This window comes from Panthera pardus, unplaced genomic scaffold, assembly GCF_024362965.1.
Source record: "Panthera pardus isolate Hobbes unplaced genomic scaffold, ASM2436296v1 HiC_scaffold_13, whole genome shotgun sequence".
Taxonomy (NCBI): Eukaryota; Metazoa; Chordata; class Mammalia; order Carnivora; family Felidae; genus Panthera; species Panthera pardus.
In genome coordinates, this window is record NW_026526688.1 from 46,692,068 (window position 1) to 46,706,035 (window position 13,968).

Below are 13,968 nucleotides of genomic sequence, written 5' to 3' on the forward strand. Positions count from 1 at the left end.
TTATGGTAGAAAGGAGGGAGGGGAAAACACACACCGTCTCCTTACATAACTCTGTGTGGCAAGGTGGTGGTATTTTCTTGGATGACTTAAGATAATCCTTAATGGCTTCGGTACAGGTAGGGGTGGTGACTATACTCCAAAAGACCTCCCCGACAGAGGGTGCAGGTGATGGGATTGCAAACAGTTACTGTTACGGATCTGCAGTTCCTTGTGGGTTCCAGTTACTTCTGCCACCTGCCCCCCATCTGGCAGCATCTTGACCCTGCTCTCTGACTTCTTTGCCTCACACTGAAGTGGCCCCTGGCAAACCTGTTTTCAATCCACGTACCCTCCCTGGCTAGGGTTAATCCTCTCCATCCTTTGGGAATATGGCAACCTGGGAATGATGCCTCTCTCCTTGGCGTTAGCAGCATGGAACAAGTCAGCAAACTTATAAATGATGAGGAAATCAAGTGTTAGTGTGCCCAATGCTCCTGCAGATGATCCAAATGTTAGGAGTAATTCTCTTGGGGCTACTCTCTTTGACTTTGGTGGGAGCGGACCCAGCCATTTCTGATACCTGTACTCCTGCAAAATGTGACTTCCTATTTTCTTATTTTTTGATACCTGTAGTCCTGCAAAATGTGACATTCCCATTCTTCTATCAATAGGAAGAGAGAGGACATGGTGTGTGAGTGGGTCGGGGAGCGGTGGTATCCATGCTGATGAAATGCTGCTTCTTGGAAGGTTCCACAAGGAGGTGGGAAAATTAGCTCTTGGCATTATAGCTGGAATAGCTCTGAAATTAGAATGTTGGGGGCACTTCTCTCTCTCTTTTTATAAATCAGCTCTAACTCTTGCCAATTTTAGAAATCCAGAAAAAGTCCACTGTACTCCCAAACATCATTCTGCTACATATATACAACCTCTGTCCTCCACAACCATCCACCTCCAGCAGAAATAAACTCCTTAGAGAAGGGATTGTATTTTATCCTGCTCCGCTGTACCAGAGACACTGGGGGCTTAATAGTCACCGACTACACTAAGCTCTAATAATCACTGTGAAAACTTCCAGAAGTTCCCAACTTTTTTGCAGTGAGAAGGTGCCATGTTTTTTTGCTTGAGCTGTGGACGGCTTGACACAGAACCCAGTGAGGAAGTCCCCCAAGCTGGAGAAGGTGAATAGAAGTGCAAATCCACCCAGAAGCTTTGAGCCAGGTTTTCTCCCCTGGGGCAGGGCAGTCACCTGGTGTCAGGGCAGAGCCAAAGCTCTTGTTCCGGGACCGCCTCACTAATTGCAGGAGCCTGGTGGCAGGGGTTCCTTACCTTGTGAGAAATCAGAGCACCGGGGAGCCCCAGGAAAAGTGAATGGGGCTTCCCCTTTCACTGGGGCAAGAGGTTTTAGAATGGCCTCAAATGCCTGCTTTAACACAAACACTGGTCTACTACAGACTCATTTCTTTAAAATTTCAATATTGCAAATATGGCCATACATATCCAGGTTTTCTTTTTACTCTTCTAGAAATGAGGTCAAACAGCCTACAGGTGTTTCTGAGTGCTTATATCTCCTGTCAGGCACAATGCGCGAGGGCGTGTGTGTGTGTGCGCGCACGCGTGCTGTCCTTGCTATCAGGGAGGCAAAGCTACAGGAAGTCGTTCCTTGGGAGTGGCCTCCACCACCGTGTTTAATTGTGAGCCATTACTAGGGGAAAGAAATTCTCTTCATTTCCCAGGGTGACTTTTTGTGTCCTCCTAGTCTCGCATTTGGTCTTAACTCATGCTTTTGCTACTAAAACCACTGAACCGTCGAGGCACCCTAAAAACAGGTAACGTGTCATTACACTACCATGTCCACTTTCTGATCTTCACCCCCAAAGCACCCACGGCGCCATACCATTCAAACAAAGCGAACAAACAAAAAACAGAAGAAAAAAATCATTGAAATACTCTATCTGGGGTGAGCTCACATGCCAAAATATGTGTCCTTTTGTAAATTCTTGGGTAAGATTACTTATATTTCCAATTCCAGTTTAAGCATTTGGTCAGGGATATTCACATGACAGTGTAATTGGAAAAAGAGATGAGTGTTTGCCTTTGGTTTCATTTTATTGCTTCTTGGAAGAAAGCTCCATATAATAATTTTCTGGTCCAGTTCTCTACTCTCCGACTAAGGGGTGGGGAGGGGTGCAGGCGCTGGGGGAGGGGCAGAGGGAAGGCTGTGCCACATCCACATCATTTTCTTATTGCAATATATGTGGGGGGGGGGGGAGTCTCTGAAATGACACTTTGATTCCCTTGCCGAAACAGCTTCATTTTTTTAAAGTTTATTAATTTTGAGACAGAGTGAGGGTGCTCACGAGTGGGAGAGGGGCAGAGAGAGAGAGGGAGAGAATTCCAAGCAGGCTCCATGCTGTCAGCACAGAGCCCTACATGCGGCTCAATACCTCGAACCATGAGATCATGAACTGAGCCAAAATCAAGAGTCAAGACGCTCAACCGAACGAGCCTCCCAAGTACCCCTGGAGCACCTAGACTTTACAAAAAATTATCAAAACCTGATCAGAGAGGATGAAAAAAAAGGTCCCCCAGAAAGCTCCTGTAGAAATGTAACAACAACAAGAACCCCAAATTTCTTTCAAATTGAAGTTTGGGAAAAGAGACATGCTTTCTGAGAATGATCAGTGCTGGTTTCCTGCCCTCCGAAGGGGGTCAACAGTAAAGGAGGTTAAGTCTAGAATTGAGCCAGCTGCTTAAATACCCTTGATCCTGGAGGAGGAGCCCAAGGGGTTCTACCAGAAAATAGTTCTGGCAGCCCCAACTTCATGCCATTGCCTTTCTCCGAGGCTAGTCTAATTCCTGTTCCTGTGATGTCACTAAGCATCCTCTAATCTGTGAACGGGGCAGTGTGTGAAACCTCTTTGTCCTATCTATGCCAGGTACAGCTGGAAGGAAGCTGCTTAAGGTAATGACTTCAAAGTAGGGAAAAATATCTGATTTAGTCACTCTTACAGACTTCTCCCCTACCCCTCTTATACTATAGCAATAATGGAAAATGTATCCTGGGCCTGGAAATCATTGAGGTACCGCCCTTACACCTTTCCTTGCCTGGCTAATTTCTACTGATGTTTTAGAATCAGGTCAAGTGACATCTCTGGGAATCCACTCCCTTCACACCCCATTTGTAAATCCTTAGACTAGATTAGGGGTCATTTTCTTTTTTTTTTTTTTCCCATTGTTTTCTATGAGATCCCACACTTGAGTTGCAAAGTCATCCTGTCTTCCCAAATTTGGGCCCCTCCCTGTCCGTTTCATGGTGTATTTCCATTATTAGGCATAAGCCTCATCTCTCTCCAAACATGCCTTACTAGATTCATGGATAATATACCTAATTGTGCCTTAAGGTAGGGATTGTGATGTCATATCAAAACACATGATAAGCCAGACAATCTACACCCTAAGTCAAGCTTACTGACTTTTCTTGGTGTTCATTTTCAAATCTATTAAAGTTCGGATACTTCTATAATTGTTTGCCATAAAGGACTGGGGTGACGATTAGAGCACATACTGTAGGTAGAATGCTTTGTCAAATGTTATGTGTAGCAATTAGGAAAAGAATACGTATTTTGTCATCGTTTAGATTTTTGTATCTCTGTGTAACGTGCAATCCCACAACATCCCTATAAGGCAGAGATCAACTGTTTTTCAGACGAGGACACATCTGAGTTACAAAGAGTCTTATGAACTTACCTAAGGTCATGTGGATAGTGAAACTTAGATCTGAACCCAGGGCTTCTGATGCCTGAGCTCACACGCCTAGCCACTGAGCTCAGGAAACAGATTCAGCAATTTAGTGGAACCTGTTTCCAGTCTTTGTTCTCTCAATTCTATAATGCAACAAAGCAATTTACCCAATGTACTTCTCAGGAAAGTTCAACTTGATCCTGCCTTTCTGCCTCTCCTAATTTTCCACACTCATACAGACCAATTCCAGAGGATGCCTCTTTACAGGGGCCAAGAAGTGGAGTGCAAAGTCAGAAAGTGGTTTCCGGAAAGTCTCACACATCAGGAAGAGACGGCATCCTTTAGTTTGTGAGCACTGGAATTGTGGTCTGATATCTGGAAGTCAAATCCCAGCTCAGCCGGTAAGGTAACACGCCCTTGGAAATCTTCTCTGCTTCTTGGAACCTTCATTTTTTTAGATTTTATTTTTCCCCTTATCTCTAAAATTGGTACAAAATCCTCTTCCTTTGAACATTAAAAACCAAATGAGTCAACGCATGGGAGAGCACTTTGCAAGTTACAATGAAACAGAGGTAATTATTACTTTTCCAGGAATGCAAAGTCTTTGGCCAGCACACCATTTAATACGTATATATGTACAAAAAGTCAACAGAGTTAATTTCCTAAGCATTATGAGCAACCAAAGGTCCAGATTGCTGCTGGAGGTTGGAAACGATTCATTAGAATGATTGTTCAAGTCTGAAAGTATAGACAGAGCAGGGACATTGAGGAAGAGTGACATCATTCCATTTAGCAGAAAGTACAAAGTGATCTTGGAGGCTTCCCAGCAATAGAAGTAGGACCTCCCAAGAGAGACCGGGTACATTCAGTTCATACTGTGAACCACCTTACTTAAAACCTACCCAAATTTCAAAAGATAACCATCGGAGCCTATTTGAATACAGGGAGTTATTTTAAGCCTGTGATTCATTCCACACAGCCCCGTCTCTGGGAATCTGGTACTGAATTTGGATCAATGGGATCAGTGACAGTTCCACTAAATCATCAACCTGTTATGCCAGGGATGTAACTCAGAAAAAAGCAACAGATATATCTCCTCAATAGGAAAATGGAATAGATTTTAAATATGGCACAAAGTTGGGAATATTTGACTGCAATTCTGTGTGTGCAAGTGATGGAAAGTCAGAGGTTAAGGAGACAGAGCAGTGCTGTTCCAGGTCTGTGGACTTTGAGAAAACCAGGCCACTCTGAGCACAGGTTCAGAATGACAGAAAGGCAGCGTAAGATGAAAATGAGTTTTTAAGTGACATTACAAAGGAAAGATGACACTAGATAGCTATGTAAGTGGCCTTCTGATGAATCACAGGATTAAAAGCTGAAGAACTTAGAGCCAAGCAGCATCCTGGCAGGGATGGAAAAAATTCACCAAGTTTAAGAAAAGTTGTAGAAAGGAATTTGCTATTTTTAGTGGAGTTTTTTGTGAGTTGTTTGGAGCTTCTCAAAAGGGAGTGAGGACAAATGAGCAGTAGCCTGGAGATTGGCCATTTTCTTAAGAGGCAGGAACATCTGGGAAGGTTTTAGCAACATGAAAAGGAACATGTGCTGCTTACAATTGCATTTTATCCTCAGTTTACTAGGAAAAGGCACACCTCCTAGATCGGAAGTCTTGGATGAACTAGCTGTTCCTGCTTCTATCTTCCTGGACAGCAGTAATAAACACACACCTTAGTTCCAGATGGAGAAACCAAACTGGTTACCTTCACAAAGCTAGTGGTGTGGTCCAGGAAATGACCACCTCAGGCCAAACCTGTCTTTCCAGGTCTGTGGGGTCTGGCATGTTTTTAATGTATTTCTCCTTCCTACTTTTCAATTGCAAGATACCTCAAGTGGTATTTCCCACATAAGTCCTTGTCTGTTTAATGCCTGTTGGCACATTCTGGCTCTGACCTCCTAAGCGGCAGTTTCTGGTAAGAGACGGGGATTGAGGTGAATTGTAAATTGGGTGCCTTTGAAAATGTGCACTAGCCCTAGGTTGCTTCTCATGTCATGAGGTAGAAGTACACTGGGTTTGAGAAGACAGATCTGAACGCAGACTCAGTGCATGGACTGTAAGGAGAAGGGAACAGGAGGTGAAGGTTTGCATAAGGCCGTGTTTCAGGCAGGCTGACTGGATCCTGCCTCATCCTTGATATATGTATAAGGGACCCTGACCTAAACTTTTAAACAAGTATGATTTCTTCTATAAACCAACCAAAGGGATAAAAAAGAGGTGATTCTTATCCAGGAAACTCCCATTTCTAGGTTTGCTTAACTGAGATTCTAAATAAACTCTCCCACTCCCTTCTGCTCCTTGGTTGCCCCTGTTTGCACATGGAGATGTTTAGACCACAGCATGCCTTCAGGTGTGCAGGCAAGGGATCTAGTTCTACAGGACTGAGGAAATAGCAAGGCCTATTCGAGAACCCTCTTGAGAGCCTTGCCAATAGCCAGCTAGCAGAACCTTTTCTTCCATTCCGCCCAAGCTCTCTCGAGCAGAAAGTTAAAACCACTGGGCACCAACAAATCCTTTTATGGAGACAGCTATCAGAATCTGTTCAAACCATCTGCTTCTCTGGCTGTTTTTCCTTCCAGTGTTTTTCCTTCATGTGTTCTTTTCTCACAACAACAACAACAACAACAAAAATCTAGTCTAAAATAATCAAGATGTTAAGACTGAAAATGCCAGAGGTATATATATCCAGTTTAGGAGAGAAATTGCTTTCTAAAGAGGAGTGAAGTTTCTCTTGTGTGGAGGCAAGCAACATTTCCACAAATATTATACTTGCGCCAAGAAAACAACCCACTACTTTCATTAAAAGACTGCGACAAGATTTGTATTTGTTCATGTAATTGAATTTAATGCTGCTGAAATCTGTCAGATCTGAAAGCTATTGCAACGCAGACGGTATTTTTACTGGAGGAAAATTAGCTGAGACATCCTCTCTCAGCCTGGAGCAGGGCTTCTGCTGACCTGAAGAGGTGACAGGTCCGTCATTTTCAGGATGTGCACAAGGTCTGCCACCGAAGAGCACCTCCTGGAATGTTTTTTGTTTTGTTTTGAGAAGAGGAGTATGCGAGGTGGTCAGTGTTTATGGAGACGCCCTGCTAATGACCTGCCCACCGATTCACTGTTTTATATTTGGCGTCTGCGGTCTAGATGTCGGTGAGCTAGATTAGCTACCCAAAATTGTGGAACTGGCTATGGGTGTTTTCATTTTGGTCAATAGTTGTGCAGCTGGTTTTTCCCTCCATATGGTCAAGTAATGCAAATCTCAGCTATAGCTCTTCCTGTCAGATTATCTTAACAAACTCCAGATTTTCAGCAACCCCTCCGGCCCACATTTAAGATGTCATGAATATGCCGCCCTTTTCTGTCTCTCACCTGGGTTCACCTTGGTTGATGGACATATAAATCTCCCAAGAATTCTCTTCTGGGATGGCGCCATGTGGTATGAGCAAACTCACCCCTAAAACAGAAAAAGCCAAGAGGTTATCTGCAGAGTTTCCGATTATCCTGAAGCACTCAGCTGAGCACTGTGAGGTGCTCATACAGACACACAGCACACAAATATCACAGCAATTTATGAAATCCTGATCGTCCTTGGGAAGTTTAAATGGAGAAATTGTGGTTTCCCAACAGTGACATAAAAGAGGACCATGTTATTCGTCTGTGTAGTCAAGTTAGTTTTTTCGTTAGGGCCTTCCAAGCGTTTTTAAAAATTCTCTTAAAAGACTGGGTGTCCAGAGACCAGGCACGAGCAAAAGTATCTGAGAATGTAAGAGTTTATCAGTGTATCAGTTAATCCGTTGCTAAATTTACAAAGGTATTGCTATGTCGTGTCTCTATCCAGTCACTTCCTAAAAAGGTGTCTGAGATGATGGGCGAGCCATCTAATGCTTTGCGAAGGCCTGGTATGAAACTGTCTTAGAATTATGCACCTTAAAGTAAGTTTAAAGAGGCGATCAACAGAGTACTGCCTTTTGTTAAGAAAACTGCAGGAAAAAGGAAAAAAAGCATGGATAAACTTAGGGACCCCGTAGGTTGTTGTATAGCCAGTATTTGATCCTATGTTTGCAAACAGAAGCTAAAACAGATGACAGGTAAAAGGCGACGTAACCGTATTCACACTGGTGTCAAATCGGAAAAGACTCAGTAGCCTAACTTCAGTAAAATCCCATCACCCAGGCCCAGGAAGGCACATCACACTGCACTTGAAAGGGCCCCTTCTCTCCACTTGCCTCCTGAGAAGTCACTATTTCACACTGGCCGAGAGAGGGGAGTCCCAAGAGGGCAGAGAATCTCTTTAACGTAGCTTCTTGTTTATAAAAAGAAATGAAATAGGGGCACAGTAAGATCACAAAATAAAATCTCAGGGCATCCTCCTATTCTTTGAATAATGCAGTTCTCACTTTCTCGCCCTTCATTAGAGCTAATGTAATTGCACAGAAAGCTTTCAGGTTGCCAATGGTAATTTACATCCAGAGATGGCAGTCTTTCCTGATAGCCTTCTGTGTGCCTGTTAGCCGCGGCAGAATCAAGGAATGCAAGGACGCGTTGCAAAACAAGTTATTTGTGATGAACATTTATGAGCATTATTCAGTAACATGCTAGTTATCATCAGTATCTTTTGCCAGCACTAAGAATGAGGCACGTTTAAATCTTGCTTACAGCTTTTCAGCAAGAGTATCCATTTATATGCTGGGCTTTGATGTCCATGGAACTGTAATTGCCATACTTAGAAGCCTCTGATCAGGTTCCTCTTTTATTTCCCATCCTTTTTTCAAATGCAGTTGCTAAATGAAGTGGACTCCAGGACATCTTTCTCTTCTGCTGAGCAGAAGTTGTAATGCACAGGCTACTCAGTGTGTGTGGCTGTCAGTCTGAATATACACCCTAGACATTCTGTATTCTCCCTCAGTCTGACACAGCGCTTGTTCTCAGGTGCCTCCCTTTTGGCTTATCTAGGCCCTTATGGCAACAGAGACATTCAGCCCTTATTCTTTAGATACAGAGGCAAGGGTGGCTATCCTCAAGCAATGATGCCACCTTAGGCAATTGACCGCAAAGATGAACTTCATTGTGTTCTCATTTTTCTTGTCCTGTTTTCTCTTTTAGTGAAGTACAGTTCCCATGCAATAAATTGTACCCATTGTGAAAGTACAAACTGATGAGTTTCTGACATGAATACTGTCATGTAATCACCACCATAATCAAGATACAGAACGCTGCCTCTGTCCAGGGTTGCCTTGTGCCCCCTGTATAGTCAATTCTTCGACTGCCACCCCAAATAATCACTTTGTGTTTTCTGACACGTTGATTAATTCTCCTTTTCTAAACTTTGAAATAAATCCTATAGTGTGTTTAAAATAAAAAAGCAATGATGGCTTATTACATCAATAACGTTGCACACTGCCTGGCACAAAGTAGGCATTTGAAACACAAATCCTGAATATATGAGGGATTAGGATCCAGAACTGTTTTTTAAAAAAAGCCAGGAGGCACTTGGGTGGCTCAGTTGGTTGGGCATCCAGCTCTTGATATGGGCTCAGCTCATTCTCGGTTCGTGAGATTGAGCCCTGTGTGGGGCTCTTTGCTGATGACAAGAACCTGCTTGGGATTCTCTCCTTCTCTCTGTGCCCCTCCCTCACTGTCCCTCTTCTGCTCATGCTCTCTCTCTCAAAAAAAAAAAAAAAAAAAAGTTGTTTTTATTTTTTTAAGCCAGATTCTGAGACATAATCTTTTCTTGAGCTCATCAGTGCCTGACGGTCAACTCCCAGATCAAATCAGAATAAATATGTGTGTGGACTTTTGAGAAAGGGATGAACAGATCGTATCTCATTCAAGTGTTCAGATTGAAACATTATTCATGATACTCCTAAATACGACCTGAGTCTACAGGATCCTTAGCACTTTAAACTATGTCATCTATCCTTCAATCAGAAATTGTATGATTATCTTTCAAACATACTTCTCCTACTTAAACATGCAAACTGTCAATGGAGATAGAAGACAGTCATACACAGAGGCAGGATTGTGGTTGGTGGTAAGTTTTATCTTAAGAAGGAGAGGCATGGTGGGGAATCTTTATGTCTGTGTCCATTTTCTTTCTTTCTTTCCTAAGTTTATTTCTTTTTGACAGAGAGAGAAAGCATGAACAGGGGAGGAGCAGAGAGAAAGGGAGAGAGAAAATCCTAAGCAGGCTCTGTGCTGTCAGTGCAGAGCCCAAGGAAGGGCTTGAGCTCACAACTCGCGAGATTATGACATGAGCTGAGGTCAAGAGTTGGAAGCCTGATGGGGCCACCCAACTGACCCAAGGAGTGCCCATTTTCAGTATGTCACTCACCAGTTATCTCTGATTACAAAAATATACTCTCCCCCAAACTCTGCCTGCTACCCCAACAGCGTTTTATTTGATATGACAACAGAACCACCTGAGTTTCTCGTTTCATATTTTGCATAATAAATGATTTCTACAGCGAGGGGACCATCCCAACCTTTTTGAAAAATCATTGCCAGGCACCATACGATAATTCGGGATGGATGGCATTAGAACAATTTAATTGCTATGTCTTGCTTCTTTACACTTTAGTCCCCTAGGGCATATTTTGCATTTATGTTCTGCAAATAACAGAGCATATGTTTCAATTCCCCACACTTATTTTTCCTCAAACTCATTCCCAGTGAACAGCTTCAATCTTGTCCAGGGCTTCCTTGTGAAACTCTGAAAATGCCTCTTCACAGAGGAAATGTTTGGGAATCAGACAGTGCTATCAGAACTTTTAGTTTTCAGGGTACCTGCGGGGCTCAGTTGGTTAAGCATTGGACTCTTGGTTTTGGTTTGGGTCATGATCTTGCAGTTCATGGGTTTGAGTCCCACAGTGGGCTCTGTGCTGACAGTGTGGAGCCTAACTGGGATTCTCCCTCTCTGCCCCTTTTCTGCTCTTTCTCTCTCTCACTCTCAAAACAAGTCAACATTTTCTTTTTTTTTTTTTTTTTAAAGAAAAGAACTTTCAGTTTTCAACACAAGTGCTTCTCAAGTCAAAGGGGAAGAAAAAGAAAAATCTGTTTTATGATTTTATCTCACTTTCTTTGATGAACATTAAAGCCAATGAATGGGTTGATCTTGGCCCACCCTCCACATATGTGTAAACAAACACAATGATGGGAAGAGAGAGGAAGGGTGTGGGCCGACTGATGGAACCAATAACTACCTGGGGCCTCCCAAGTGCCACCTACTAGGTTAGGAAGTGAAGATAAGACAAAATGCAATTTTCTATGATTCTGATGAATATTTCCTATCCTTAGGGAGGGGGTTGCATCATTTTCTTTCTTCAGAACCCACACTTCCAGTTTATAGATTCCTCCAAGAAGAGTGCTTGGTAAGTAGGGCTGACCGACTCCTTCTGCATTGAGGCTCCTGACTGCCAATTATGACCAGGGAGGATTACATCACACAATGACGCAATCGTTCTCCATATTTAAATGGAGATTCTTACTATGTCTTAAACCACTGACCAAAGAAGATTTCGAGAATTCCAAGTCTAGAAAAGAAAATCATGAGTAGGGCTGCATTTGAGGGCGATTTTTAAGGAAGCAACTGACATAGGAGAACAAGACAACACTTATCAACGTAAAACATGGTGTCAAGTCACTAAGCTACCGTCAGGCCAGTTAGCTGGAATGGTGGCTTCGGGCTAGTCCTCATACAGATTTCATTTTAGAGGACAAAATTATTGATTTGGAGAGGGCAGTCAGCTGGACCTCAGGGAGAAGTCTGTCGAGGCCCCCGATGGTCCTGACTCAGTGCGGTCTGGTGGTTCTAGAACACAGATGCAGAATCCTCTTTCCTGTCAGTGGCCAACGGCGATGATTCATTGCACTACCTAACTCTTGTTGCTTAGAAATCAGAGGAGACATTACCCTCTTCTGCCAGCCAGTTAGGTCTCAGATGGAAACTAATCCATTGATAGGATGTCATGTTAAAGTGCACTGGCCTGTACACCTTAAGTAGCCTTGTCAAAACATTAAGAAACTCTCCCCTCTAACCAAAAGGAAGAAGAAAATTCTTGAGAACTAATTGTACTCATTGTACATTGTACAATTACAATGTACATTGTACTAATGTACCAAGACATTGTACTAATGTACCAAGGCATGGTATAGCCTTGGAACTGAAGTTTGCATTCAAAAGGGCAACTCCATAATGAACCTTTATCATTGCTTGTCATAAAGTAACATCACAGCAAGGTCTATGGACACTGATACTATGTATTGGGTCAGTTACTGTAAATCGAGTAGACTTCTGGAATCACCGTATTTGTAGCTATGACACAAGGATGGTAAACATCTTAAAAAATGGAACTTATGGGACATAATTGTGCAAATTTAAAATGCTGAAACAGATCGGAAAGACACAAACGCACACTTACCACCCACCTGTATTTGGCATGACTAAGCGTCCTCCCAAGTGGCCAAAGACACCAGTGGTCCTCAGTTCTGTCCTTGTGGGAAGTGATGATAGATTCTGGATGTAGGGTGTTTTATTTCTGGGGTGCATTGTACTAAAGCTACGGTTGTTTCCATGGGGAAAAGTCCCGGAATGATTCTTGCCATGGTACTCAGCTCTTTCAGACACTCCCAGGGAAACCATGAATGAGCTCTGAACTTTGACTTTGATGTCGGACAAAGGGTTGAAGAGCGAAGACTCTGTCATGAGTTCTTTGTCCAGTGGGTCCTGTAGGCAGATGGGCCCGCTGTATGTTCGGCTGACCGTGAGGTCTGGTTGCATGGAGGAATTCAGAAGCAGGGGGTTCCCTGGTGAAGGAAAATCGATCTGTCACTCGGAAACGAAAAGGCGTCACAGTTACCCCCTCGCCTCTGCCTCTACTAACTGCACAACCGCCTGTGAGCTTGCCAGCCGCCCTTCAGGCCTATGCTGAGTGTCTACGGCAGCTCTCACAGGACAGTCAATGGTGACCAGAGACTTGGAATGGGGAGCTCTGGCTCTCACAGCGGGTTCTCTGAATGCCGCTGACCACAATCACTCATTCTCCAGAGTTCCTGGCATGCCATCTTTTCAAAACAAGTATTTCTGGCACTGTGTCAGGCAACTGACTACGGTATTATTGTTTATGTGATTATTTTAACTGGCAGAGAGAAGCTTCAAGAAAAAAAAAGGGAAAAATGTTTTGCAATCCAGTTTGGAGCAAAAATAACATCTGTTCATTTTAAATGGTAAAAGGTGACACAGCACGGTGACGAGGTAGTGCTGTTTATAACCAGAGAGGCGTTGGTGACAGCCCGTCTCACGTGGAATTCTGGGCAGTTTGTGGAGCCGGGAGAGGAAATGATGTGTCCTCAGAACAAAAGGGTCAGGGGACCATGCGGATCATATCACTCCATGTCTGAGTATATGTCACTCTGAGAGGGAAAGGAGGCACCACATGGGGACAGCAAGGCTCCGATTCTATGTGGGGAGCAGCTTAGAAGGGCTTCCTTTCTGTCTCGAAACAAACGAAAAAAAAATCTTTACAAAACCATGAGAAATTGGACTTTCATCGGCTGGGGCTCACCGATCTTTTTCTCAGCCTAATATTAAAAAGAAATGCTGTGATATTTTCTTGTGATGAAATAATCCCATTTATTAGTGAATAACGAAATAACCCTCAGTCCCAAACCTCCCACCCATATCAGTCCGTCAATGTGACTTCTCAAATTGAAACCCAAACCATATTAAACAATTTTCCTTTGGGGGCCTGACAAAATGTTTAAAGTATATTTTTGAAAATGTTGCAATTCCAGGCCATATTGTATTGTTTTTCCATCTTCATAATTTGTAGCAATGCCAGTAGGAAATCTATAACCCTGACTTTCCCAACCTCTTGTTCTGATGCTCGAAGAATCCAAAGTCAGAGAGGACTTTGTAGATCTAAAGGCTCCTTGATGAGGCCTTTTTTTTTCCCCCATGCTGGAGGTTCTCGTGTCAAGACACAGGCACAATCAAGGAGCTGAGCTTTTTAATGGAACTGCACTGAATTCTACAGGCATCAGCCTTGTTCTTGTTTTGGTTTTCCCAGGCAAGGCAGGGGACGTAAGAACCGTGTCACAACTGAAAAGCATTCAGGTCTCAGGCCCTTCCGCTGAGACCTGAAAAATCGCATCCCTGAGGCTCATGGCTATTTTATCTCAAACCTTCACCTTCTGAAGTT

The 13,968-nt window shown here is 43.3% G+C and overlaps 1 protein-coding gene across 12 annotated transcripts in view; it reads right to left on the reverse strand.

Moving 5' to 3' along the window:
* The window catches only part of UNC5D (unc-5 netrin receptor D), a 574,975-nt gene that overhangs the window by 70,348 nt on the left and 490,659 nt on the right, over positions 1-13,968 (reverse strand). For all 12 annotated transcript variants that reach the window (XM_019440815.2, XM_019440818.2, XM_019440819.2 and 9 more), the window contains 2 exons: positions 12,197-12,574; positions 7,142-7,226 (listed from right to left, as the gene is read on the reverse strand). In XM_019440815.2, coding sequence (XP_019296360.1) covers positions 7,142-7,226; positions 12,197-12,574 — 463 coding nt within the window. The remainder of the gene's footprint in view (positions 1-7,141; positions 7,227-12,196; positions 12,575-13,968) is intronic.